This window comes from Phyllobates terribilis, unplaced genomic scaffold (assembly GCF_046119375.1).
Source record: "Phyllobates terribilis strain yellow unplaced genomic scaffold, ASM4611937v1 Scaffold_13__5_contigs__length_258822181, whole genome shotgun sequence".
Classification (NCBI taxonomy): domain Eukaryota; kingdom Metazoa; phylum Chordata; class Amphibia; order Anura; family Dendrobatidae; genus Phyllobates; species Phyllobates terribilis.
Window position 1 is genome coordinate 210604799 of NW_027362773.1, and position 25888 is coordinate 210630686.

Here is a 25888-nt window from a genome sequence, read left to right on the forward strand (position 1 = left end):
ATGTGTTATGTCAGCAGCACACGGACTGTGTGACACTGAATTGTATCTCATGTTTATCCAGTATGAAGTAAATACTGTTTACTCAAGATATCTTGCTGATTGAAGCTCTCGTAAGTACAGTGGTGACTGTAAGAAGATGCACTCTGTGACAAAAGGTTCACCTTCCAACAAGACAATGACCCTAAGCACACAACTAAAATAACAAAGGAGTGGCTTCAGAACAACTCTGTGATCATTCTTGACTGGCCCAGCCAGAGCCCTGACCTGAACCCAATTGAGCATCTCTGAAGAGACCTGAAAATGGCTGTCCACCACCGTTCACCATCCAACCTGATGGAACTGGAGAGGATCTGCAAGGAAGAATGGCAGAGGATCCCCAAATCCAGGTGTGAAAAACTTGTTGCATCATTCCCAAGAAGACTCATGGCTGTACTAGCTCAAAAGGGTGCTTCTACTCAATACTGAGCAAAGGGTCTGAATACTTATGACCATGTGATATTTCAGTTTTTCTTTTTTAATACATTTGCAAAAAATTCTACATTTCTGTTTTTTTTTCAGTCAAATTGGGGTGCAGAGTGTACTTTAATGAGAAAAAAAAACTGTTTAGAATTTACCAAATGGCTGCAATGAAACAAAGAGTGCAAAATGTAAAGAGGTCTGAATACTTTCCGTACCCACTGTACATATGTGGTCAATGCATAGTACTGGAACATGACTTATCACTTTCCAGGACCTTACAAAGGGTAATGGAACATTTGTTACACATGGAGGAAAGTCATTTCTGGCAGCTAAATAGGAAAGGGTTCTTTACAGTCATAGCAGTCAGACTGTGGAATGATGACCACAAGAGGTAGTAATGGCCGACACTATAGCTGCATTTAAAAAAGGGCTGGATACTTTTTTAACAAAACATGACATTGTGAGTTATAAATAATCTAGCAATAGAAAATTAATAACTTTGAAGATAGTTTAAACTTTGGGGTCCTAGGTGTTTTTTCAGCCTATGCAACTATGTAGAATGTATATTAGAAAAATGATTGAAATGCAATTCCTTATAATATTATTTTCCAAGTAATTTCCTCTTAATTTTTTTCTTTGTAAAGTGCTAATTATAAGCCCAATCTCTGCATCTAAAAAGTGCAAAACACTCCTGAAACACTTGCACGTAATAATCTGTAATCTGTATTTCTTATGGTGTCTAATGGAAGCCATAGTAATAAGGCTCCTGCTTGGTAACAATTACACTTATTTGCCTCTATAATGAAAGCAAATTACCAATGATGAAAGGGTTAATACTTGGGCCTTGCATCAGTAATAGCCCCTGTAGTAACCATGACAATGTTATGAGGTCATAAACACGTCATAAAGAAGATTCCATAAAAGAAGTGTGCGCTGCCATGATCAGCACCATTACTGATGCACCTGGGGACCTTGAGCTTGACCACCCCACGTAATGAGCCGACCTTGGTGTATTTTGGAGGTTCTAACAGGGAAAGGGGTTGTCTGCTTTAGACACCCCCAGTGCATGGGAAGTTAACAGAGGGGGGTCCCCAGCACAGGATCCCCTTCTGTTACCCTCTACAAAGAGCTGCTATCCTTTGGGAGTTCATGGACGGATCTATCCCTTTAATGGGTGCTAAATTGGGGGGGGAGGGGATATTTATCCTATAGGGGAGGGGATATTTATCCTATTAGGGGTTATCCATAACGAACAATCCTTTTAACCTAGTGTCCAACTTCATGAGACTTGGACATGGATCTGTAAGGGAGAAATGATAGATTCACCTGGGCAATCAGATTAACCAAATTCGTTCTAGCAGTCAATGGTGTGACAGATATCACAGCCAGATCTCTCCCACATCCAATTTATCACATTTATAGTCAAAATTTGTTATGTTATTCTCTGAAAATCTTGTAAAATGTATAAATTGTAAAATTCTGCAGTTAAAACTGTTATATATCAGCACTAACTCTCTAAGCCCAAGGAAAGGGCAGCCCTCCAGGCATGGTTCCCTAGAGGTTTCCTCCACAGGGGGTTTTCCTCTCCTGAGTGCTGGAGGGTGACTCTTCGTGAGTCGGGGGTTGTGCTATTTTCGGTGTCATGTGAATTTAAATAAAGTTGAGAACGTTTGACACCTAATTGCAATGCTTCGTGTATTTATTTTGTTTGCTTCTGTCTGATTTATTTTGTTTTGGAGTCATCACTGAGTCATATGTCTGGACATCTGCCAGCCGCAGTTTTTCCCCTGCTCTGGGAAGATGGAGCACAGAAGACAAGCATTCAGCACAGCAACTGCAAGTGTGCACTCATCCTTGGAATAAGGACTTACATTATATTACAGTATTACAAGCAGCTTCCGCGCCTCATTCACACAGTGAGTATTTTAGGCAGTACTTTACATCAGTATTTTGTAAACTAAAAACCAGAGGGGAACAAACACAGAGAAAAATAATAACTGAATCACTTTCACCTCTTCTGTGTTTTAGATCCACTCCTGGCGTCTGTTAACAAATACTGATGCAAAATATCACCATGTAAAAGTGCCCTAAATCCTCACTGACTGATTTGACAATTTGAGTTGTAGTCAAGCAGCCGAGGTTGCAGCATTAAATCAGTTTTCCGGTTTCAAAAACCCCTTGTCCCCCGGTTGCCATTTTAAAAGTTTTAAAAACAAACAAACTGTGCTTTCCTCACCCTCCCCAGGAAAGACTGTGCAGCATATGATCACTTCTATGATAACTGCCTCCCTATCCTCACCTCACTTACAATCAGCAACTGCGTCTGAGTTTAAGATGCACTCACCTAGGCTAAGTTCTGCTGCATATTTTCATGCAAAAAAAAACATATTACAGCGTATTACAGTACCAGCAAAGTGGATGATATGTATTTAATCAATAAGGTAAAAAAAAAAGTAAGATCACCCATAAGATCCATCCACAGTGACTTGTAATGCAGCGAGAGGTAGGCAGAAGCAAAAAACAGTGATGCAGCACCAGAATCTTCTATAAAAGCCATACTTTATTGTGCAAAAATAGAGAAAAGATGTCGCAACTGCATGTCTAAAAACCATTAAAAAATTATGCAAATGCGTTTCAGATGACTGTCTTATTCATTGAATATTTTTGCTTCTGACTTGTATGTAAATATCACGCCGCTGGGCCTTTTCTAACACTAAAGAATTTGAAATGCATTGAGGTTTTGAAATCTGCAGTGCCGCTTTCTGTAACTTGTGTTGCCTGTCCTGATCTCAGACCGTCTGAACTCGTTCTCCTGTACCTGATACCTGTGCCTCTGACCCTCCAGTCTGCTGCTGCAGTCCTGGGAACTGCCCTGAAGTGGTGCCTGGTGTCTACCGGCAGCCCAGCCTATCCTCACCACCAGAGGCTCTAGTGAAGACTCAGTAGACAACATCCACTGTGTTCCCCTGGTCCAATCTAGAACTTACCTCCTCAAAGAATCTGATCAGATTAGTTTGCAGGACATATCCCTCATAAACATATGCTGATATTGGGAAATTAGGTTGTTCTTATTGAGATACTCCAGGATAGCATCTCTTAGAAAACCCTCAAAGATGTTGAGCACAGTAGAGGTTAAACTTACCGGCCTCTAAATTCCAGGCTCAGATGTTGTCCCCTTCTTCTATATTGGTACCACATTTGCTATGCGACTTTAACCCTGGTTGGTGAATGTAACGCTAGTGGATGTGGACTCGCTGCGCCACGGGCCGGGCTTACCCTGGAGGGGTGTGACTAGGTGTCTATCTGGACTTTTCAAAGGCATTTAATATAGTGCCACACAAAAGGTTGGTACATAATATGAGAGCAATGGCTCCTGCGAGAGTGGCTGCCCGTAGGTAATGATCAAGCTGACTGGCTGAGGCGTCATCTCCTCTTTCATCCTTCACATGCATAACATGAATGTGAACAAAAGGAGGTCACGTGGGAGTCATGGGAGAAGGGGTGCAGCATTGATCCATACGCAGCGGAAGATACCAGGAGACACCAAGTGACAGAGCGGCACAGTGTAGGTACCAGCCCATTTGGCAATTGCCAGAATTGCCAGATGGCCAGTCCAACACTGGTTTCAGTATATTTTACCTAATGTGCATGAGGTCCTTATAGATATGGCAGATGGACCCTGCATTTGTGCTTTTTTCCCATAGACCAAGGCAATACAGCAATAGATGTTTCTCATTATAATACTATCTCATATAGGTTATCCTCTCACCTTTGTAGGATGTCGTTAAGGTCTGCCGAGTATTTTGAGGGAAGGGTAGGACTGGGACCATTCACAATCAGTGATACGAGTTTGATCCATCTCGGACACTCGAAGGCTCGAGTCAGGGAGCAAATCTCATAGAGAACACAACCCAGAGACCTGCAAATAAGCAGAAGACGATCAATATCCTAAGAAAAGGATATGATACATTGTGTACAGCACAGTGCAGTGGTAGAGAGAGATGTATAATTACTAAATACTGCTACAGATGTAGCAGAGCTAATGCAGTTATTGGAATGATAAGTTTATTAATATCACTTATAGAGGACCTGTCACCAGGTAAAAAGTGGCTTGTTTTTGTTTTTATTTTACTCCCGCTGCCCCCTGAGTATTCTGTTTTTTGTTGTTTTTTTAATCCTTCCATGCAGTTCCAGAGATATGGGCCTTTTTATGTAGTGCATATTTTTATGGTCTTTATCAAGGGGGCGGTGCACACAGGATCCTCTGGGGCGTATCTGGCTGCTCTGCATTATTACCCTGTGAGTCACACCCCCTTCACAAAGAACATAAAAATTAACACAAAATATAAAGGACAATGTCTCTGGAACTGTACAGAATTTGAAAAAAAATACTACTCAGGGGAGTAGCAGGAATTCAAGAAGAGCACAACCTGGGGATTTTTTACCTGGTGACAGGTCCTCTTTAATTTAAGGTGGTAACACTGTGGCTCAGGGACAATATGGACACTTTTTGCAGCTCTTGGGACTCTATGCATGTCATGATATAAGAAATCATGCACCTCAGCTCCCACTGAAGTAAATGAGAGCTGAGCTGCAGTACCCTAGAATAGCTACTGCAATGTATGGAGCTGGGCTGTTCCATCTCTGTACACTGTTCACTTCCGAAACTAAAAGACTCAGCCCCCTTGGACAAGGCACCCAACCCGGCCCCCTAGGAAAAGGTCCTGACCGGCCCACCTCGGAAAAGGCCCTCTGACCTGGCCCTCACGGAAAGGCCCTCTGACCTGGCCTTCACGGAAAAGGCCCTCTGACCTGGCCCTCACGGAAAGGCCCTCTGACCTGGCCCTCATGGAAAAGGCCCTCTGACCTGGCCCTCACGGAAAAGGCCCTCTGACCTGCCCTCATGGAAAAGGCCCCCTGAAGAAATATGGAAAAGACCCATGACCTGGCTTCTTCAGACAAGGCCTTGATCTAGCCCCCACAACAAGGCCCCCAACACAGCCCATCAGACAAGGTCCCTAGCCTCATGGATAATGCCCCCAACTCTGCCCCCTTGACCCAGCCCCTCTGGACAAAACCCCCGACCCAGGCTCCACAGATAAGGCCTAGGCCGGCCCCCTCGTCAACAAGGTGCCTGACCCAGACCCAAAAGGCAAGGCCCCCGATCCTGCCACTACATTCAAGGCCTCCACTAATCTGATATTTATGACCTATGCTAAGGATATGTCATTGATATCAAAGTCCAGGAGAACCCCTTTAATGAGGTTTTCTTGCACTTTAATATTAAATACTTGTCTTTGGGGTAGATCATCATTTGCAGATTGGCAAAAATTATCCGCAGCATAAATTGACAGGCAGTGCGGATTTCAGATCCGCTGCATGTTTATGTTGCATATGTGGGTGTGAATGTCACACTTTACAAAGGGTAAAATGTGCAGTCGCCTCGCTCCTTCTTCACAATGATATCTGCAGCAAATTCTCACTTTGAGCCCTTAATAACATTGTGCTGGAATTTTAGAGAAAGATCTCTACCGGTCAATCAGCAAGAGGAATAAATAAATCAATGAAAGACGGGTTATTTCTTAATGTGACAGAATATATACTGCCGTGATGGGAAGTTCCTGCTGCAGGGAACTTGTTATCTAATTACGAAGACTAAAGACCATGGAGGAAAAACCCAAAGAATTTGTGCCAAAGCAATCAATGTACACTAATAGACAGGATAAAATGGTGGAACCCTCCGCACCGGTGCCCAGAAGGTAAATTTTATCTGCAGATCCGATATTTTGAGAGGGGTACACTATGGTGGTATAATGTACCCCAGTCCTCCTGCCTGAACTTCTATATTTATAATTGGTCCAGGTATTCACACCACCATGTGAGACCTGTGCTCTTCTAATTATCCTCACATTGGCAGCCGGCGGACAGACTCATTTCCCTGCTCTGTCAGCCGCATCCTTCCTTATATCCCACTGTGACAATCTCCTTCTAAAAATATTTCTTGGCCTTCTCTAATGCCCTCCACCTAATGGCTATGACTGTGCACAGACCAGTCACATTCAATCTTAGGGTAACAGCAAGGGATGGAAAAGTTGCAAAAATGCAACAGACACATACAGTGACACAGCAAGGGACAGACAATGGTCAACACAAACATGTGGACAAAAGTCTTGGCTTATGCATTTTTGATGTAACCCTTAGCATCTGCAATTGTTTTTCCAATGCCCTTTTGCGGTCACATTTTGACCATGACAATCACAGGATTTGCCATCAATATCTGATTGTGAGTGGTCCCACACCAAGGACTCTCAGAGATCGGTAGACTGAAGAAGCCATAGTGCTCCAATGAGCGTCTTTCCCCTTCCATAGTTTACCAGGCACTGCTCTGCTCCATTTTTTGGTAGTAGTTGTCCTTGGAATGGGACCGAACTGCAGTAAGATGTAATACTATACCTAAAAGTACATTGTATATTTCATCCATTCTTTTCCTTGAAATGAATTTACCAAGATCCAACTTCCGAGATGTCATCTAGTCAAGCTTACAGATAGTCTTATCTGACACAGAGATGGAAACATAAGCCTCAGCTCCTACCTCCCCTAGACAATACCCATAAATGACAATTGTCTCCAGTGAAGAATAAGCGTGAGCCGATGTCTCTTTGATTAATGTGACAAATTGACAATACAACGGCATTGCCAAAAGCGACCACTGATTAATCCCCAACGTCTTATTATTGTTGAGCACAAACCGAGGACGTCCTGGAACGGATGATCCTCAGCTTAGTGTCATTGGGAATATTTGTACCGAGGACGGAGATTCTGTGACAGGGGCACTTTGTACGCAAAAAATACACACATCAAAAACGTAGTCCGCTGGGGAAAGGATGGAAACCAGGGCTTCAGAAGATGGTCTTTGTGCTAGTCTTACCGTAATTATTTTTTAGGTTTGTGCCAGGCAAAGGCAAAAAATACAATAATTTGCGTGCACAAATGAGACGGAGAACATTACAGAAAGATGGGACCATCTTCTCTCCAGATGCTGGTTCATTCCATCCCACCATCGACTTTTGGGGATATAGGCCTTTAGGCCACATACCCCATTGTGTGAGCCAAAGAGAAAACTTGAAGGTCCAGAGCCCAAATGCAAATATGTTACAGGACCCCCCATATAATGTTCCATTTCTAATACAGGAACATTTGCTACTTCTCCACCCTGATAGCTACATTCCCTGGATCACTATTTACATATAGGACCACCCTGGGCTCTACACCATGTACAGTCATGGCCAAAAGTTTTGAGAATGACACCAAAATTATATTTTCACATGATCTGCTGGCCTCTGGTTTTTATTAGTGTTTGTCTGATGTTTATATCACATACAGAAATATAATTGCAATCATATTATGAGTACCAATAGGTTATATTGACAGTTAGAATGAGTTAATGCAGCAAGTCAATATTTGCAGTGTTGCCCCTTCTTCTTCAAGACCTCTGTAATTCTCCCTGGCATGCTCTCAATCAACTTTTGGACCAAATCCTGACTGATAGCAGTCCATTCTTGCATAATCAATGCTTGCATTTAGCCAGAATTTGTTGGTTTTTGTTTGTCCACCCGTCTCTTGATGATTGACCACAAGTTCTCAATGGGATTAAGATCTGGGGAGTTTCCAGGCCATGGACCCAAAATCTCTATGTTTTGTTCCATGAGCCATTTAGTTATCACCTTTGCTTTATGGCAAGGTGCTCCATTATGCTGGAAAAGGCATTGTTGGGCGCCAAACTGCTCTTGGACGGTTGGGAGAAGTTGCTCTTGGAGGACATTCTGGTACCATTCTTTATTTATGGCTGTGTTTTTAGGCAAGACTGTGAGTGAGCCGATTCCCTTGGCTGAGAAGCAACCCCACACATGAATGGTTTCAGGATGCTTTACAGTTGGCATGAGACAAGACTGATGGTAGCGCTCACCTCTTCTTCTCCGAATAAGCTGTTTTCCAGATGTCCCAAACAATCGAAAAGGGGATTCATCAGAGAAAATGACTTTGCCCCAGTCCTCAGCAGTCCACTCCCTGTACCTTTTGCAGAATATCAGTCGGTCCCTGATGTTTTTTCTGGAGAGAAGTGTCTTCTTTGCTGCCCTCCTTGAAACCAGCCCTTGCTCAAAGAGTCTCCGCCTCACAGTGCGTGCAGAAGCACTCACACCAGCCTGCTGCCATTCCTGAGCAAGCTCGGCACTGCTGGTAGTCCGATCCCGCAGCTGAAACAGTTTGAAGATACGGTCCTGGCGCTTGCTGGTCTTTCTTGGGCGCCCTGGAGCCTTTTTGACAACAATGGAAGCTCTCTCCTTGAAGTTCTTGATGATGCGATAGATTGTTGACTGAGGTGCAATCTTTGTAGCTGCGATACTCTTCCCTGTTAGGCCATTTTTGTGCAGCGCAATGATGGCTGCACGTGTTTCTTTAGAGATAACCATGGTTAACTGAAGAGAAACAATGATACCAAGAACCAGCCTCCTTTTAAAGTGTCCAGTGATGTCATTCTTACTTAATCATGACTGATTGATCGCCAGCCCTGTCCTCATCAACACCCACACCTGTGTTAATGGATCAATCACTAAAACGATGTTAGCTGTTCATTTTAAGGCAGGACTGCAATGATGTTGAAATGTGTTTTGGGGGTTAAAGTTCATTTTCTGGGCAAATATTGACTTTGCAAGTACAGTAATTGCTGTTAAGCTGATCACTCTGACATTCAGGAGTATATACAAATTGCCATTACAAAAAAACGAAGCAGTAAACTTTGGAAAAATTACTATTTGTCTCATTCTCAATACTTTTGGCCATGACTGTATAGCTACACTCCTAGGTACAGGCTCTCAGTACTTATATATAGAACCACCCTGGGCCCTACACCTTCTATAGCTACCCTCTCTGCTGCAGGCTCTCACTACTTACACATAGGACCACCCTGGGCTCTACACTGCCTGTAGCTACACTCCCCGGTGCAGGCTCTCACTACTTACATATAGGACCACCCTGAGCTCTACGGCGTGTAAAGCTACACTCCCCGGTGCAGGATATCACTACTTACACATAGGACCACCCTGGGCTCCTAACCTTCTATAACTACACTCCCCGGTGCAGGCTCTCACTACTTACATATAGGACCACCCTGAGCTCTACACCTTCTATAACTACAATCCCTGCTGCAGGCTCTCACTACTTACATATAGGACCACCCTGAGCTCTATGGCGTCTAAAGCTACACTCCCCGGTGTAGGCTCTCACTACTTACATATCGGACCACCCTGGGCTCTACACCATCTATAGCTACACTCCCTGGATCAGGCTCTCACTACTTAGATATAGGAACACCCTGGGCTCTACACCTTTTATAGCTACACGGTGCAGGCTCTCACTACTTACATATAGGACCCCCCTGAGCTCTACACCGCCTATAGCTACACTCTCTGGTGCAGGGATATCACTACTTACACATAGGACCACCCTGGGCTCCTAACCTTCTATAACTACACTCCCTGGTGCAGGCTCTCACTACTTACATATAGGACCACCCTGAGCTCTACACCTTCTATAACTACACTCCCTGCTGCAGGCTCTCACTACTTACAAATGGGACCACCCTGAGCTCTATGGCGTCTAAAGCTACACTCCCCGGTGCAGGCTCTCACTACTTACATATAGGACCACCCTGAGCGCTACACCTTCTATAACTACACTCCCTGCTGCAGGCTCTCACTACTTACATATAGGACCACCCTGAGCTCTATGGTATCTAAAGCTACACTCCCCGGTGCAGGCTCTCACTACTTACATATAGGACCACCCTGGGCTCTACACCTTTTATAACTACACTCCCCAGTGTAGGCTCTCAATACTTACATATAGGACCACCCTGGGCTCTACACCTTCCATAGCTGTACTCCCTGCTGCAGGCTCTCACACATAGGACCACCCTAAGTCTCCCTCTTGACTACATACACTTTTTATTACATTTTCTGGCAACCGGAGATGTTACAGGAGCAGTTGTAGCTTCTTCACAAGTATTTGAAAATGTTTCACGTTGCGATCAGGGTCTTATGTTAGAAATAAAATATTCTTTGATATAGCAGGGCATAAAATTCTGCTCCAGCACACACACGACACAGATGAAACATCCACAGAAGAGAACAAACATTTCATTTTTGGAGCAGAGAATATTTTGATATCACGTTGCTCTTGTTTCTCCACTTCTAAAAATATAGATTTATGTTTTTACAATAAAGTCTGTGACAGCCTGATAAAGAGGTTATCCATCAATACAAAAAAAATAATAATACATTTATGCTCTTCTAATATATATAATCTTCTTATCCCGTCTGTCTGTCTTTCTGTCTGTTTTTCTGTCCAGGAAATCCCACATCGCTAATTGGTCCGGCCGCGGCCAATCAGCGACGCGGTATTTCAGAAAAAGATGGCCATTAGCGGCTCATCTTCAGGACGGAGGTCAGCGGCGATGCAGCCGGGAGATGAGCGGCGCTAGCCTCTCATCTCCCCGCTGCTGGCAGCACAAGTACCCCGACGGGCGGCGCCGCTGACCTGCATGCGGCTACCGTCGGGAGATCAGCGGCTTGGGAAGGACGGCGCAGCTGCCCGGTCCTCAGTAATACGGTTCGCTGATTGGTCGCGAGATTGGCGCCAAATTTAAACAACGCTCTGCTGATTGGTCGCGGCCGCCGGCCGCAACTAATCAGCATTATTGGCGCCAAATTTAAACACTGCTTTGCTGATTGGTCGCGGTCGCCGGCCGCAACCAATCAGCATTAATGGCACCAAATTTAAACAACGCTCTCCTGATTGCTCGCGGTCACCGGCCGCGACCAATCAGCGATATTGGCGCCAAATTTAAACACCCCTCTGAAGATTGGTCGCAGTCGCCGGCCGCGACCAATCAGCATTATTGGCGCCAAATTTAAACACCGCTCTGCTGATTGGTCGCGACCGCCAGCCGCGACCAATCAGCGATATTGGCGCCAAATTTAAACACCGCTCTGCTGATTGGTCGCGACCGCCGGCCGCAACCAATCAGCGACATTGGCGCCAAATTTAAACACCGCTCTGCTGATTGGTCGCGGTCGCCGGCCGCAACCAATCAGCATTATTGGCGCCAAATTTAAACCCCGCTCTGCTGATTGGTCGCGACCGCCGGCCGCGACCAATCAGCGATATTGGCGCCAAATTTAAACACCCCTCTGCTGATTGGTCGCAGTCGCCGGCCGCGACCAATCTGCATTATTGGTGCCAAATTTAAACACCGCTCTGCTGATTGGTCGCGACCGCCGGCCGCGACCAATCAGCGACATTGGCGCCAAATTTAAACACCGCTCTGCTGATTGGTCGCGGTCACCGGCCGCAACCAATCAGCATTATTGGCGCCAAATTTAAACCCCGCTCTGCTGATTGGTCGCGACCGCCGGCCGCGACCAATCAGCGATATTGGCGCCAAATTTAAACACCGTTTTGTTGATTGGTCGCGGTCACGACTAATCAGCGATTTTAGCGCCAAATTTAAACAAGCTCTCCGGTCCACACTAACACAGTTCGCTGATTGGTCGCGGCCGCCACCCGCGACCAATCACCAATATTGCCGCCAAATTTAAACATCGTTTTGCTGATTGGTCGCAGTTGCCGGCCGCGAACAATCAGCGATTTTGGGGCCAAATTTAAACAACACTCGCTGATTGCGCCCGGTGTACCGCATACATATTCTAGAATACCCGATGCGTTAGAATCGGGCCACCATCTAGTAACTAATAATAGTCTAATGATTATGTTCAGAAAAGTTATTTTCACCCATTTTGGCCAATTTATTCTGTGGGTAGACAGCATGGCTCGCAATGTGATACTGAGGGCAAATGCGGTTCATTTCTATGAAAGACTGCCCTCCTGCCTGCAAAGAACATAGTCCCTCTGCATGTACACTATAGGACAGCGTATAGTGAAAATTGGCTTTTGTTGCATTTTTTTCTTAGTCTTTCTGCTATAGGACTTCAAATCCGTGCTTGGATGTAAAAGTGAATTGTAAAATTCTAACTGGCTGCAATTGCCACTAGGGGGAGTTTGCTGCGTACTGCTTATTATTGGGGTCAACATACAAATAACATGAAGCTAGCTCATAGGCCCCCCCCCTAGTGGTGACGCCAGGCAGGTAGAATTTTATCATTCAGTATTAGATTGGTGGAGGTCAAACTCTCAGCACAATCATCAATTAGCTAAGTCAGAAGACATGGAAGAGAGTAGACCGGAGCAGCAGCCAGCGGGGAACGAGGAGAGGTGAGTATTTGAGGGGGGCCCCCCACTCACGGGCCCCATACGGTGTTGGTGTCCCTGACAGCAAGCCTTCCCCCCCCGTTCATCAAGGGCCCCGACTCTTTCCCTGGTGCGCCTGGTGGTGATGTAGCACCCCGAGGGCTCGGTTGCTACAGAGGTATTGCATCTCATCCAGATGTGTGATATCTCACTTCCAGGTAAGGATGGAGTGTGGATCAGGACCCCGACACCTGCATGCATTACACCACATTTCCGGGGGCCAGAGCGACCGATATGCTCCAAGTAGAGCACGACAGTCCCTGTCCCTGGCTGGAGTGGGGGGAGGGAACACCGAGGAAGGGGGAACCCTGTAGTGCAGGAGCAGGGAGAGAGCAGTTCCTGGGTGCAACTAGAAGGAGGTATAAAAGGTGGGCACCATCTTAGAGACAAAGAGAGAAGTCAGTTCAGACAGAGAGAAGAGGGAGCAGGAGGTGGGAGCAGAGGCTCTGCATGGGCTCTGCTCCGCAGGCGGGCGTAAGAGAAAGGCCGGAGCCTGGAGGAAGGAGAAGGAAGGAAGAGGAGCGGAGAAGGCTCCAGGAACAAGGAACGAAGGGACCCCAGGAATGTGGACCGGCGAGTTGCCACCGCACGCCCGAATCTACCTGCGTAGGGGGGTCAGGCCAAAGGGGGAGAACGGTCCCCGAAACTAGTGGAGGCGGGGAATTACCCTCAGCTAGAAACCGGAGGCTGTGACATTTCATGTGGCGCAGCCCCTCGCTACACCCGCTAGGAAGGCACCATATAGGGTCAGGGAAACTGGCGCCAAGGTTTACCAGAGAAGGCCCGAAGCAGCCGGACAGAAGTGAGGTCACTGGCGGGGTATGACAGGCCAGAGAAAAGACACACAAAGGGGGTCCTGTGAAACGCTCAAAAGTTATCTGGGAGTAGGCCGAGCCCCTCACTTGGTGAGCACAGTGCGACGAGGGACGTTATAACCAGCTGTAGTAACGTGGATAAAGAACTGTGAATAAATACCCTGGACTGCATTACAGGACTCTGTGTCGTTTCTGCTGCTCCCGCGCACCATCACCCCCTACATCCACACTTGCTGCCCTGAGGCTACACTCCTCCCGTGGGGAGTTATACTATCCCCTGCTGCACTCCCAAAACCAGCCTCAGCGGTCTGCCCTGCAGCGGCGGTTCATTCTGATCGCAATCCACGGGTGGCGTAGTCGGACATTCAGCATATAGACTGCCATTTGGTTTGCCCGCCCTGGGCACGGACCGGGTCCCCGCCACGCAAGGACTACAACCCCAAGCATCCACAACGGGTCCGGTTCCGGGTATCCCCACACACGCGCGGCCCAGGGGGCGCGTCAGTGACGTCAGCCCTGCCGGCTCCAGCAACATCTGCCTCTCTAACTAGGTTCCGTCGTATTCATTTTGTGGGTGGCGCGGGTAATGGAGAAGACGTGATGACCAGAAGCTGTGTGGTGCAGGCTCTGTCCAGACAGAAAAACAAGTTTAGCCTGGACCTGTGGTTGCGTCCCAGTTAGGCAGTATGCTGTTCAGCAGGAGTAATTAGCTCCTTGCTGTGGCCAATGGGACAGCACCACACACTACTTAAACTTTGCCAGTTATAGTTTATACTTGCTATGGTTCCCTCCGGTTATTCAGCTCCTGTTCAGCCTGTTGGTTTCCTGTTTCTGAACTTGTCCTGTGGTCAGACTATCTTTCTGCCTGACGATTCTGTTTGTGACCTCCTAGTATTAAAGCAGCTTCCTGACCATGCTCTACAGACCGCTCCACAAGCCAGCAGCTGCTCCATGAACCAAACCCAGGGGCCCCTGTGTAAGTCCAAATACCTATACAGTGGTTAAAGGGTGAAGGTCTGGGCACCCCCTGGGACCTGGTAGATGGAGAGGCTATTGCAAAACCTGTCATGGAAGCATTATTAAGAGCTGCCAGGCTACCACGTATAGTGACCCCATGACATCAACTAAAGGAGTCATTCATGAGTGGCCACCCTTCTACTGACAAAAACATTAGGGCAGCCCATTCTTGAGATACATGGTGTAGTATAGATATCAATTTAGGTCATAGATTTACTTTGGCATTGACAACCTGGCTGACAACTTTTATCACTGCTGCCAAGTACTCTCTTAAGACACCTGAAACACGTCAATGTCGCATATCATGTAGCCTACAGCGCTGATTCTGTTTTATCCTCTATCGAGCACTTTTTGGAGAATAAAGAAAGAAGTTTGTTCACAAGTCCATTTTTTTCCTGTTTATGTGATTGACCTATGCTCTGACGCAGCGTTTTCCTGTGCTCCGAACACCTTAGGATGTCTATTACGGAGAGCTGAACTTATATTTGTTACTCTTAATCTATCCTCACATACAACTGTGCAGTAATAATTGACAAGTTACTGTATCTTAGTGTAGCGCCCCTGCTGCGCATTGGTGCCACAGAACCCAGAAGGGTGCATGGATGGACTTCTCCACAAGAGGCCCTCACTACATTCATACACCTCCACCTTCCACCTCAGACCAGCAGAGGGAGCCCGCTAGGGACATATACACTGTGTGCAGAATTATTAGGCAAGTTGTATTTTAGAGGATTATTTTTATTATTGATCAACAACTATGTTCTCAATCAACCCAAAAGACTCATAAATATCCAAGCTTAATATTTTTGGAAGTTGGAGTGTTTTTTTTTTAGATTTGGCTATCTTAGGAGGATATCTGTTTGTGCAGGTAACTATTACTGTGCAGAATTATTAGGCAACTTAATAAAAACCAGATATAATCCCATCTCACTTGTTTATTTTTACCAGGTAAACCAATATCAGTGCACAAAATTTAGAAATATACATTTCTGTCATGCAAAAACAAAACCCAAAAAAATTAGTGATGAATATAGCCACCTTTCTTTATGATGACACTCAGCAGCCTCCATCCATAGATTCTGTCAGTTGCTTGATCTGTTTTCGATCAACATTGCGTGCAGCAGCCACCACAGCCTCCCAGACACTGCTCCAAGAGGTGTACTGTTTTCCCTCCTTGTAGATCTCACATTTTATGATGAACCACAGGTTCTCTATGGGGTTCAGATCAGGTGAACAAGGGCGCCATGTCATTTATTTTTTCTTCTTTTAGACCTTTACTGGCCATCCACGCTGTGGAGTAGTTGGATGCATGTGATGGAGCATTGTCCTGCATGAAAATCATGTTTTTCTTGAACGATACCGACTTCTTCCTGTACCACTGCTTGAAGAAGTTGTCTTCCGGAAACTTGCAGTAGGTCTGGGAGTTGAGCTTCACTCCATCCTCAACCCGAAAAGGTCCCACAAGTTCATCTTTGATGATACCAGCCCATACCAGTACCCCACCTCCACCTTGCTGGTGTCTGAGTCGTAGTGGAGCTCTCTGCCCTTTACTGATCCAGCCTCTGGCCCATCCATCTGGCCCATCAAGAGTCACTCTCATTTCATCAGTCCATAAAACCTTTGAAAAATCAGTCTTAAGATATTTCTTGGCCCATTCTTGACATTTTATCTTATGTTTCTTGTTCAGAGGTGGCCATTTTTCAGCCTCTCTTACCTTGGCCATGTCCCTGAGTATCGCACACCTTGTGCTTTTTGATACTCCAGTAACGTTGCAGCTCTGAAATATGGCAAAACTGGTGGCGAATGGCATCTTGGCAGCTTCACGCTTGATTTTCCTCAATTCATGGGCAGTTATTTTGCGCCTTTTTTGGCCAACACGCTTCTTGCGACCCTGTTGGCTATTTGCCATGAAACGCTTGATTGTTCAGTGATCACACTTCAAAATTTTGGAAATTTCAAGACTGCTGCATCCCTCTGCAAGACATCTCACAATTTTGGACTTTTCGGAGCCCGTCAAATCTCTCTTCTGACCCATTTTGCCAAAGGAAAGGAAGTTGCCTAATAATTAATCACACCTTATATAGGGTGTCGATGTCATTAGTCAACACCCCTCCTCATTACAGAGATGCACATCACCAGATTTACTTAATTGGTAGTTGGCTCTCAAGACTATGCAGCTTGGAGTAGGACACCATGTATAAAAAGTATTAAAGTGATCAAAATACGCATTTGCCTAATAATTCTGCACACAGTGTATAGGGAAGGTGGAGCCAGGCAGCTCAGTTTGTTGGAAGTTAGTGTTCAGAGAGGAACACAGCTCAGAGTGAGCAGAGACCGTGCCGAAGCTCAGAGAGCGGTGAAGACGCGGCACGCCAGCTGCCAAGTAGTGAGGGCCCCGAGTGTGGTCGACGGTGAGAGGAAAAGGAGAGTGGAGCTAAGGGGACAGAGGAGCATAGTAAGCTCACCCCGTTATATACCGGAGACCGGGTCCGCGCCTACAGGGACTCCTTATACCCAGTAGGAACCACCGGAACCCCTGAAGAACTACAGGTCCCAGGTTGACCAAATGCTGATAGCAGTACCAGGGCTAGGAGTCACAGAGGTCCCAGCGTCCAGGGAGAGTGATCTCCAAAGAGAAGGCCCTACCACCAGGTCAGCAGGTGCAGAGAGAGACGGTAACCAAGCTAAGCCCAGCTCCAGGCTGGCCAGAAGCTTAGAGGACAAAGCAACGGATCAGGAGGCCTTATACCCGCTCATTGAGGAGAGTCCAGAAGTGCGCCCTTCACCTGGAGTACCCTGGACCGTGCCTGCAGCATCACCAGTAAAGGTACTGAAGCTTACCACCGTGTGAGTGTGCGTCCTTCCTCCAGGACCATCCTGCCGTCTCACCCCTGCACCGCCATCTAGTACATCCCCCACGCTGCCCTGAGGCCCGCTCCACCTGTGGGGAGCCATTCCATCACAAGCTGCCCTACCATCTGCCTCAGAGGACTGTTGCAGTGCTGGTGATCCTCACCAGACACCACAGGTGGCGTCACGAAAAATCCCAAAAACCCCATATAAAAGTATTCTCCCATTTCACTGACCGCCCTGGGTCACGGACCGGGCCAGCCACTGTGATATCCCCCGGCAACCAGAGGCCCGGCTGCCGAGTACCCCACGGCCCTGGAGGCGAGTCATTAGCAGATAAGATAACTCTTAGAACATTTTTCTCTTTCAAAACAATGCTATAAAAATGCCAAAAATTGCCTCCTTGCAATATCTAAAGGGAATGGCTATAGAAAATGTGGTTTAATCGCAAAGGATGAAGAAACTGGGATTCAGCAGTATCTCTTAATAAAAAGCAAGATAATTATGTCTGGGAAACAAGCACAACTCACTAGAACTACTGATGGAGTCATTTTGACTCCTTTCGTTTTTTATTTCTCTTCTGTGACTACATTTTTCAGAATTCCGGCTTGAAACTCGGTGACTTTTCCTCAAATATGATGTGAAAAAAGATTTTGTGAGAATAAATAATTTTGGTGAAAAATTTGCGCGTTTTTTTCAAAATTTACCAAGAACTACTGAAGGGAGTCATTTTGACTCCCTACTATATTTTGAGGTCCTTTTGTCACTAAATGTTGCTATAAAGTTTTGTGCATAATTTTTTCACTCTGTCTTATTTACCCTGATGTTCATATAGATGTAGTTCAATTTACATGTCAACTTTTCACATTTTCCTTGTGTTTTACCTGCTTGTATTACTGTGTAATGCTGAACAAACTCTATCTGATGAGGAGCTAGATGCATTCATTGCGATATTCTATGCTCGTGGAATATCTGGCACGAACAGTCACTCGATTAGCAGTATTTGGTGTAATGACTGGGGAATACCGTTTTGCAAAGCGACAATGTCTAGGGACCGCTTTGTTGAAATTATGAGGTTTCTCAGATTTGATGAGAAATCTACTCGATCGGAGAGACTGCAAACGGACAAGTTTGCTCTATTTTCTACTGTGTGGGACAGGTTTATTGAAAATTGTATTGCGTGTTACAAACCTGGCCCATACATAACGGTGGATGAGCAACTTTTCCCAAGCAAAACTAGGTGTCCATTCACGCAGTACATGCCTTCCAAACCAGATAAATATGGCCACAAATATTGGCTAGCTGTTGATAAGAGGAGCAAATATCTGGCAAATGGCTTCCCTTATCTAGGCAAAGATGACACACGCCGTGCTGAGGACCGTTTAGCTGACCATGTGGTAATGAAGTTATTGGACCCGTTTTTGAAAAAAGGTCGCAATGTTACAACCGATAATTATTTTACTTCAGTAAAATTAGCTAAACAGCTAAAAAGCAAAGGAACAACCATCGTGGGAACACTGAACAAGATAAGGCGAGAAGTGCCTAAAGAAATAAAATCCATGAAAGAGGAATTGTACAACACTAAAGTGTTTAGAAATGAAGACAATTTTACACTTACAGTATATCAAGGAAAGCCCAACAAAAATGTTGTCATTTTGAGTTCCGTCCATCCAGATGTTGTTGTTGCGTCTGATTCCGCTAAAAAAACTCCAGAAACGGTAAAGTTTTACAATGAAACAAAATATGGAGTAGATGTAGTGGATCAGATGGCACGAAAATATACCACACGAACATGCACAAGGAGATGGCCTGTTCATGCATTTGAAAATGCCTTAGACTTTGCGGGTATAAATGCATGGATAATATTCAAGGAGATTACCCACCAAAAAATGTCACGCAAGGCATTTTTGCAAACGCTTGTGAGAGAGTTGAGTGGTCCTTATGTCACAGATAGGGAAAAGGGTTCCACGTCCCAAGTTTCTACATGCTCAGAAGTGATGGTTCAAACAAAATTTTGCCAGATCAAAGAAAAGTGCAAGAAAAATAGATCTGTCGTAAATTGTAAGACTTGTGGTAAGTCTTTGTGTGGGCAATGTACTGCCATAAATCAAAGGCAATGCCTAAAATGCGAAACACCAAATGTTTAGAAGGTGAATTCTGCGCCATATTTTCATTTTTATGCTCCTCCACCTACATTTTCTCTGCTTTTTGTTCTTCAGTTGTTGTTTATATGTGTGCACTTGAATAAAAAAAAATGTTTGAAAAACGTCTATTATAATTATTGTTATTTTCTGTAGAAAAATAAGAAAAGCAGAAAAAAAACAATCAAAAGCATTACTGTTGGATCTCACAATAATAATACATTACAAAAAATATAATTATTAATAAATAACCACAAATGAAACTCTAAAAATAAACGAAAACAAGCAAGGAGTCAAAATGACTCCTTTCAGTAGTTCTAGGCGGGGTCACGAGTCCAGTAGTCCTAGTGTTAAACATCCCTCGTTGGCACTTGGCCATGAGTCGTGCTTCCTGGTGGTGATCAGTCCAGATATCAGAAAGGATTAGCCAGCCGGAAGGATGGATATCACAAACTGCAGGGAACATCTCTGTTTTTTTGGAAAATTTTGCTGATTTTAAGACAAAAACAACCACTATACGTGACCAAAAAAAAGAGCAAAGATTACGGAAATGGAAAAAGTAATTCCAGGGAGGGTCACTTTGATAATGCAAATTTTCTCCTGTGCTTCACATGATGCCCGGGATGAGCCAGGACAGAAGAGAACTGTGACAATGGTTGGCAGCGGCTGCCAGGTTTCTTGTTTGGTTTTGTTCCAAGCTCCTGTGATATTTTCTCTTTCATTCATTTGCACTTAGTGAGTGAGAGAAAGAGAGTGGGTGGAAGACAAGAGAAAGGACGAGAAAAAGGGATGTTGATGCCAATTGGGTTTTGTGACTCACAGTAACTTAACAAACCATGAAAAGTTGGAAGCAGAAAACAGGCTGCATGTCCTCCTAAGTGGGAGTCACTGCCGAACTTGAGATGAACAGATGTTTTAGTACTAATCATAGATCGTTGTCCATTAGGCTATTAGCTAGTCACTAATACTAAGGACTTGTTCCTTGCTCGCTGTTCGTTTAGGTGTCTTGAAGGAATGTATCATGAGAAAATAATTGTTTAAGAATCATTGCTCCTGTTCGTTACAGAAACGTTTTTCAGAAGTCTCATTATCATCACAGGCAGGATTACAATGACAGATAGCACTTCTTTACAGAACCATTCACAATAGGCGATGTCACAGCTGACCTGCTTGCCTTTCCTTCACAATGACCTTTGCAAATTCTCATTAGATGCTTCAATAGAAAATATGGGATCAGAGTCAGTTTATTGCTGCTAATGTTCATGTGCATTTTCTAAAAAAAAAAGTCCTAGTGACTTATGCGAAAAAAGGAAGATTTGTAATTTTTTTTCAATACACATCGTGATGTGAATTTTTTTATTTACAAAATAAAAAAAAATACACTCATAAAGTCCTGAATTTTCGGATAACGCATTCTCTTTCTCCCCCAATTTTTTCCCTATGAAATAAGAATTGCATTAGGTTCTCTTGACAACAAGTGAGATAGCGGACCACTAATGTTTGCAAATTATGTTTATGACGATTGGAGTCTAGGGAACAACACAAGAAGAAAAAGATTTTGTTTGAAGCTACATCAGAATTTTACGGATCACTCATTGGTAGTTTAAAGAAAAATTGATGGATGTCTAATCAGAGCTGGAAGTGGCATCAAGAGTATCTCACACTGGAGGACTTAGCTCATTGATTTAAACATAACCTGTGTAATTCTCTGTTTTTTCCTCTGGAGGCACTGCAGAGGAATGTAGCACTTGCTGGCAGATTGATCCATTGATCAAAAATGATCACTGGGGATCCCAGTTGCCAGACACTCTGATCAACTATTGTTTTTTTTGTTTTTTTTAACGAGATCCTTCTTTTAAAAGGGATTGTCCAAAGTTGACAACCACTTTAATACATAGCATGATTTATGTGAACTTCAAAACTCCTTCTTGACTATTTACCCTGCAACTACAAAAGTTGTAAACTTTATAGCAGTCAGAAGTCCAACGACCAGCATGCAGCCAGATGATGGAGGATGGAAGGAGGTGCAGGAGGTTCGAAATCAATCATGTTATGTAGCTCCATTTCTGGCAGCCAGATGATGAAGGATGGAAGGTGGTGCAGGAGCTTCGAAATCAGTCATGTTATGTAGCTCCATTTCTGGCAGCCAGATGACGGAGGATGGAAGGGGGTGCAGGAGCTTCAAAATCAATCATGTTATGTAGCTCTATTTCTGGCAGCCAGATGATGGAGGATGGAAGGGAGTGCAGGAGCTTCGAAATCAATCATGTTATGTAGCTCCATTTCTGGCAGGCAGATGACGGAGGATGGAAGGTGGTGCAGGAGCTTCGAAATCAATCATGTTATGTAGCTCCATTTCTGGCAGCCATATGAAGGAGGATAGAAGGGGGTGCAGGAGCTTCAAAATCAATCATGTTATGTAGCTCCATTTCTGGCAGCCAGATGACGGAGGATGGAAGGTGGTGCAGAAGCTTCAAAATCAATCATTTTATGCAGCTCCATTTCTGGCAGCCAGATGACGGAGGATGGAAGGGGGTTCAGGAGCTTCAAAATCAATCATGTTATTTAGCTCCATTTCTGCCAGCCATATGAAGGAGGATAGAAGGGGGTGCAGGAGCTTCGAAATCAATCATGTTATGTAGCTCCATTTCTGGCAGCCAGATGACGGAGGATGGAAGGTGGTGCAGGAGTTTCAAAATCAATCATTTTATGTAGCTCCATTTCTGGCAGCCAGATGACGGAGGATGGAAGGGGGTTCAGGAGCTTCAAAATCAATCATGTTATGTAGCTCCATTTCTGAAATGGTAGGACAGGGATCCAGGATAGGGTACTGGCCAGGAGCAATATCTCTATTTTGGGCATGGGCGCTAGCTATCAAAATCAGGGGCAGTACTTATATTTGGTCCAGGTCATTAGCCCTTTTTTCTAAATTATGCAATGAACATCTGTAGTTATTGGATCGTTTGCATGCATTCCTATGTTAATATGCTCCTTTATTTCAAACTATTCCCAAAAGAAATAAAGCATCTGTATGTCAGCACGTCATGAGAGACAGCTCAGTCCTTCCACCAGTTCTTCAAGGACCTCGCTACACCTCGTCGCATCCTCAAATGCCCCTCCATAATCCGACATGTCCAGAAATTAACAATGAACATGTCAGCTGTGGAGGGTGTACAGAGCCGAGCTTCGGCCGAAGCTGCAATGGGATTTCTCCAATTCCATGCTTAATTCCTGGAAATCTACAGATGGTTTAAGTGAAGCATAAAATACCCTGAAATTTTCGAGCTCTCTTAGCGTTGAATGCCATCATATGGGAATAGAGCAGCTGCACTCAGCGCACAGATGTGAGCCTGTGGCCTAGTTGTGCCAGTTCTGTCACTGGTCCTCATGAAATATCCTCTCATTAAAGCCAACAATGTGCAGCGATTCTACAGCCACAATGTTTTCTTCCAGATCATTGAAAATTTCATTACTGTGTATCTAGGCGGACGTAAGATGTAGGACTATTGTCTGCTGCAAAAAAATTCTTACAAATACACAGATTACTTGAGAGTAAGGGATAAGTGTCAATTATCCTGCCTTGGAAAATGACTCTGGTTCTGTTCACACTACCATCAGTGCTTCTACAGACAGTCTTAATGGGTTTGGCAGGAAGAATAGTAATGCATGCGTGGTTATTTTCCCAACAGACAACGCAATGAAACCTTAAGAACCTCAATAAAAGTCAAGAGTGCCAATCAGGCACCAATCGTACCTGTGATCCGGTACAGTGCTGTTATAACTGTTGCGACTGTTCACCTTTTGGTTAAAGCTGCTGAAATCTTAGCTAATGACAATCAATGACGTTGAAGTGGGACTAGAAATCAAAAGAGGTGCTGAGGATTCCGGCAAGTAAGAGGCAGTTTGCAGAGCTCCCATCCGGAGGCCATGAACCATTGACGTCCAGTCAGATGGCCTTATAACATTTCTATAACACTTCTATCCACTATGGCAGAGGTACAACCTATTGCACCCCTTATATCTACACTGGGGGGGTCGGTAGTATTCTATAAGAGTTACTGGCTCAACTACGTAAAAAGTTTTACTTTAGAATCTTGATTTTAGTCTATTGAGTTTACCTTTTCTAAAGATCTTCCAGTCTCTTGATTTCTACCCTTATTAAACCTGCTGCGCCTGTATCCTTCTCTGCAGCTTTCGGCATTGAATCCCTTTTTTCGGCTTTAAGGAATTTGTGAATTCTTTGGTTCATCTGATGTTTATACTCTTTATGTTTCTTTTTATCTATATTTTTATTCCACTGACTTTAGTTCTACAAATAAAAAGGTCGAACAGAAACTGCTTTGAAAGGATATGTAATACTGCTTTACAGTATTCTCTATGGGTTGTTCTCTCTATAAGATGCAAAAAAATAAAATACTTCATGGGAAAGTGTAATATTTAATATGGATTCATCTAAAGAACAGATCCAATTACATTAGAAGAGTGATGGGCAAATTGTATCAGTTTTTAACTTGTTCTTTATCTCGCTGCAAAGAGGAAAACTTTTGCTACCCCCCAAAAATTGTCATTTTTCATTAGTAAACACTGTTTTTCTATTTATGCTCCTGAATTTAGAGTCCTAAGAGTAATTTTCAACAGCTAGGTATGGATCTATCCTTTAATCAAAGCTCCATAAAAATGCATAGATGTTGATCTCTCTTCGTCCTTTGTGATCTTTATTTTTCAGGATTTAATTTTTTGGGGGCACATTTTTTGGGCTGGGATTTAAAAATGCATTGTCCAGAGTATCATGAAAGAAAAAAAATGGTATCTGGGTTTGAAGTGATCTATGTAAAGTGCTGGTATTGTAGGTGTTTGCAGTACAAGAGTAAGGCTATGTTCACACATCATGTTTTTTTGGCGCAAATTTTCTGCAGCAAAACCTGATCTTCAAGGGAATTTGTTCAGGATTTTTCTTGCAGTTTTGGTGCTTTTTTGGTGTGTTTTTTCCACTGTCCTTCTGTCTCTTTTTATGCATGTACCTAAAGTTCTGTGAAAAAAAAGAACTTCATTCTATTTTGGCATCAAAAACGCTGAAAAAACGCTGATTCAAATTTTGATGTGTTTTTGATGCGTTTTTTTCACCACCTATTACTTCCCAGGGGTGAAAAAATGCTGAAAAAACACTGAAAGAAGTGACATATTCTATTTTCCAAAAAAACATGCACAAAATCCTGAGCAAAAAAAAAAAAAACATGATGTATGAACCATAGAATTCTGGTTTCTCATAGACTTTGCTGGTACTGCAAATGGCAGCTGAAAATTTGCATAAAAACTGCATCAAAAAACTCTGTAAAAACCATGATGGGTGAACATAGCCTAAGACACATCCTGTCACATTTAGATGTTGGAACATATCGGAAGTTTATGTTGCGATACTTATCCACCACGCAGTACCATCAGGAAGGCGTCTGATTGGTTCCAAATTTATTCTGCAGCAGGAAAAAGATCCCAAACTTACTATCTTTGGAGTAAAAAAGAACAAGGAGTCCTGGAAGTGATAATCCGGCCCCCACAGAACCCTGATCTCCCATCATCCAGTCTGTCTGGGATCACATGAAAAGACAGAAGGATCTGCACAAGCGACATCCACAGAAGATCTGGGGTCAGTTCTCCAAGATGTTTGAAGCAATTTCCCTGCCGAATTCCTTCAAGATCAGCATGCTTAGAAGAATTGATGAAGGCAAAGAGAGGTCACACCAAATATTGATTTGATTTATATTCCTCTTTTGTTCATTCACTTTGCATTTTGTTAGTTGATAGAAATAAACTATCGACACTTCTATTTTTTAATTCATTCTTACTCTGCAGCATTTTTTTCCACCCCTGCCTAAAACTTCTCCACAGGACTGCATATGCCAAACATAAGGTCCACATGTGATCAGAGCCTTAAAGGGCTATTTTGATTAAAGCGCCACAACAAGAACATGACTGGTTGCCGTATGCACTGGTTTGTCTTGCATAAACTGTATTCCAGTTACCATCCTCCTATAACATCAGTAAATCCTTTTTCCGCTCCTTCCCCGAGCGTCTTGCAGCTTTGTAAAGTCTTTAGATGTGATGCATAAAATACAAGCGGAGAACACACACTGAGCAATGTCACATCCCTCCCGCAGATGTCAGGTTATTATTAAGCAATTGACGGGGTACGGTGCGGTAGCACACAGCGGTTATCGGTGCTGATGGCTGTCGTTCGTTTTC

General features: G+C 44.2%; 1 protein-coding gene across 2 annotated transcripts in view; it reads right to left on the reverse strand.

The window, feature by feature from the left end:
• Positions 1-25888, reverse strand: part of LOC141174663 (serine/threonine-protein kinase Nek11-like) — a 490513-nt gene that overhangs the window by 185775 nt on the left and 278850 nt on the right. For both annotated transcript variants that reach the window (XM_073659587.1, XM_073659586.1), the window contains exon 7: positions 4229-4378. In XM_073659587.1, coding sequence (XP_073515688.1) covers positions 4229-4378 — 150 coding nt within the window. The remainder of the gene's footprint in view (positions 1-4228; positions 4379-25888) is intronic.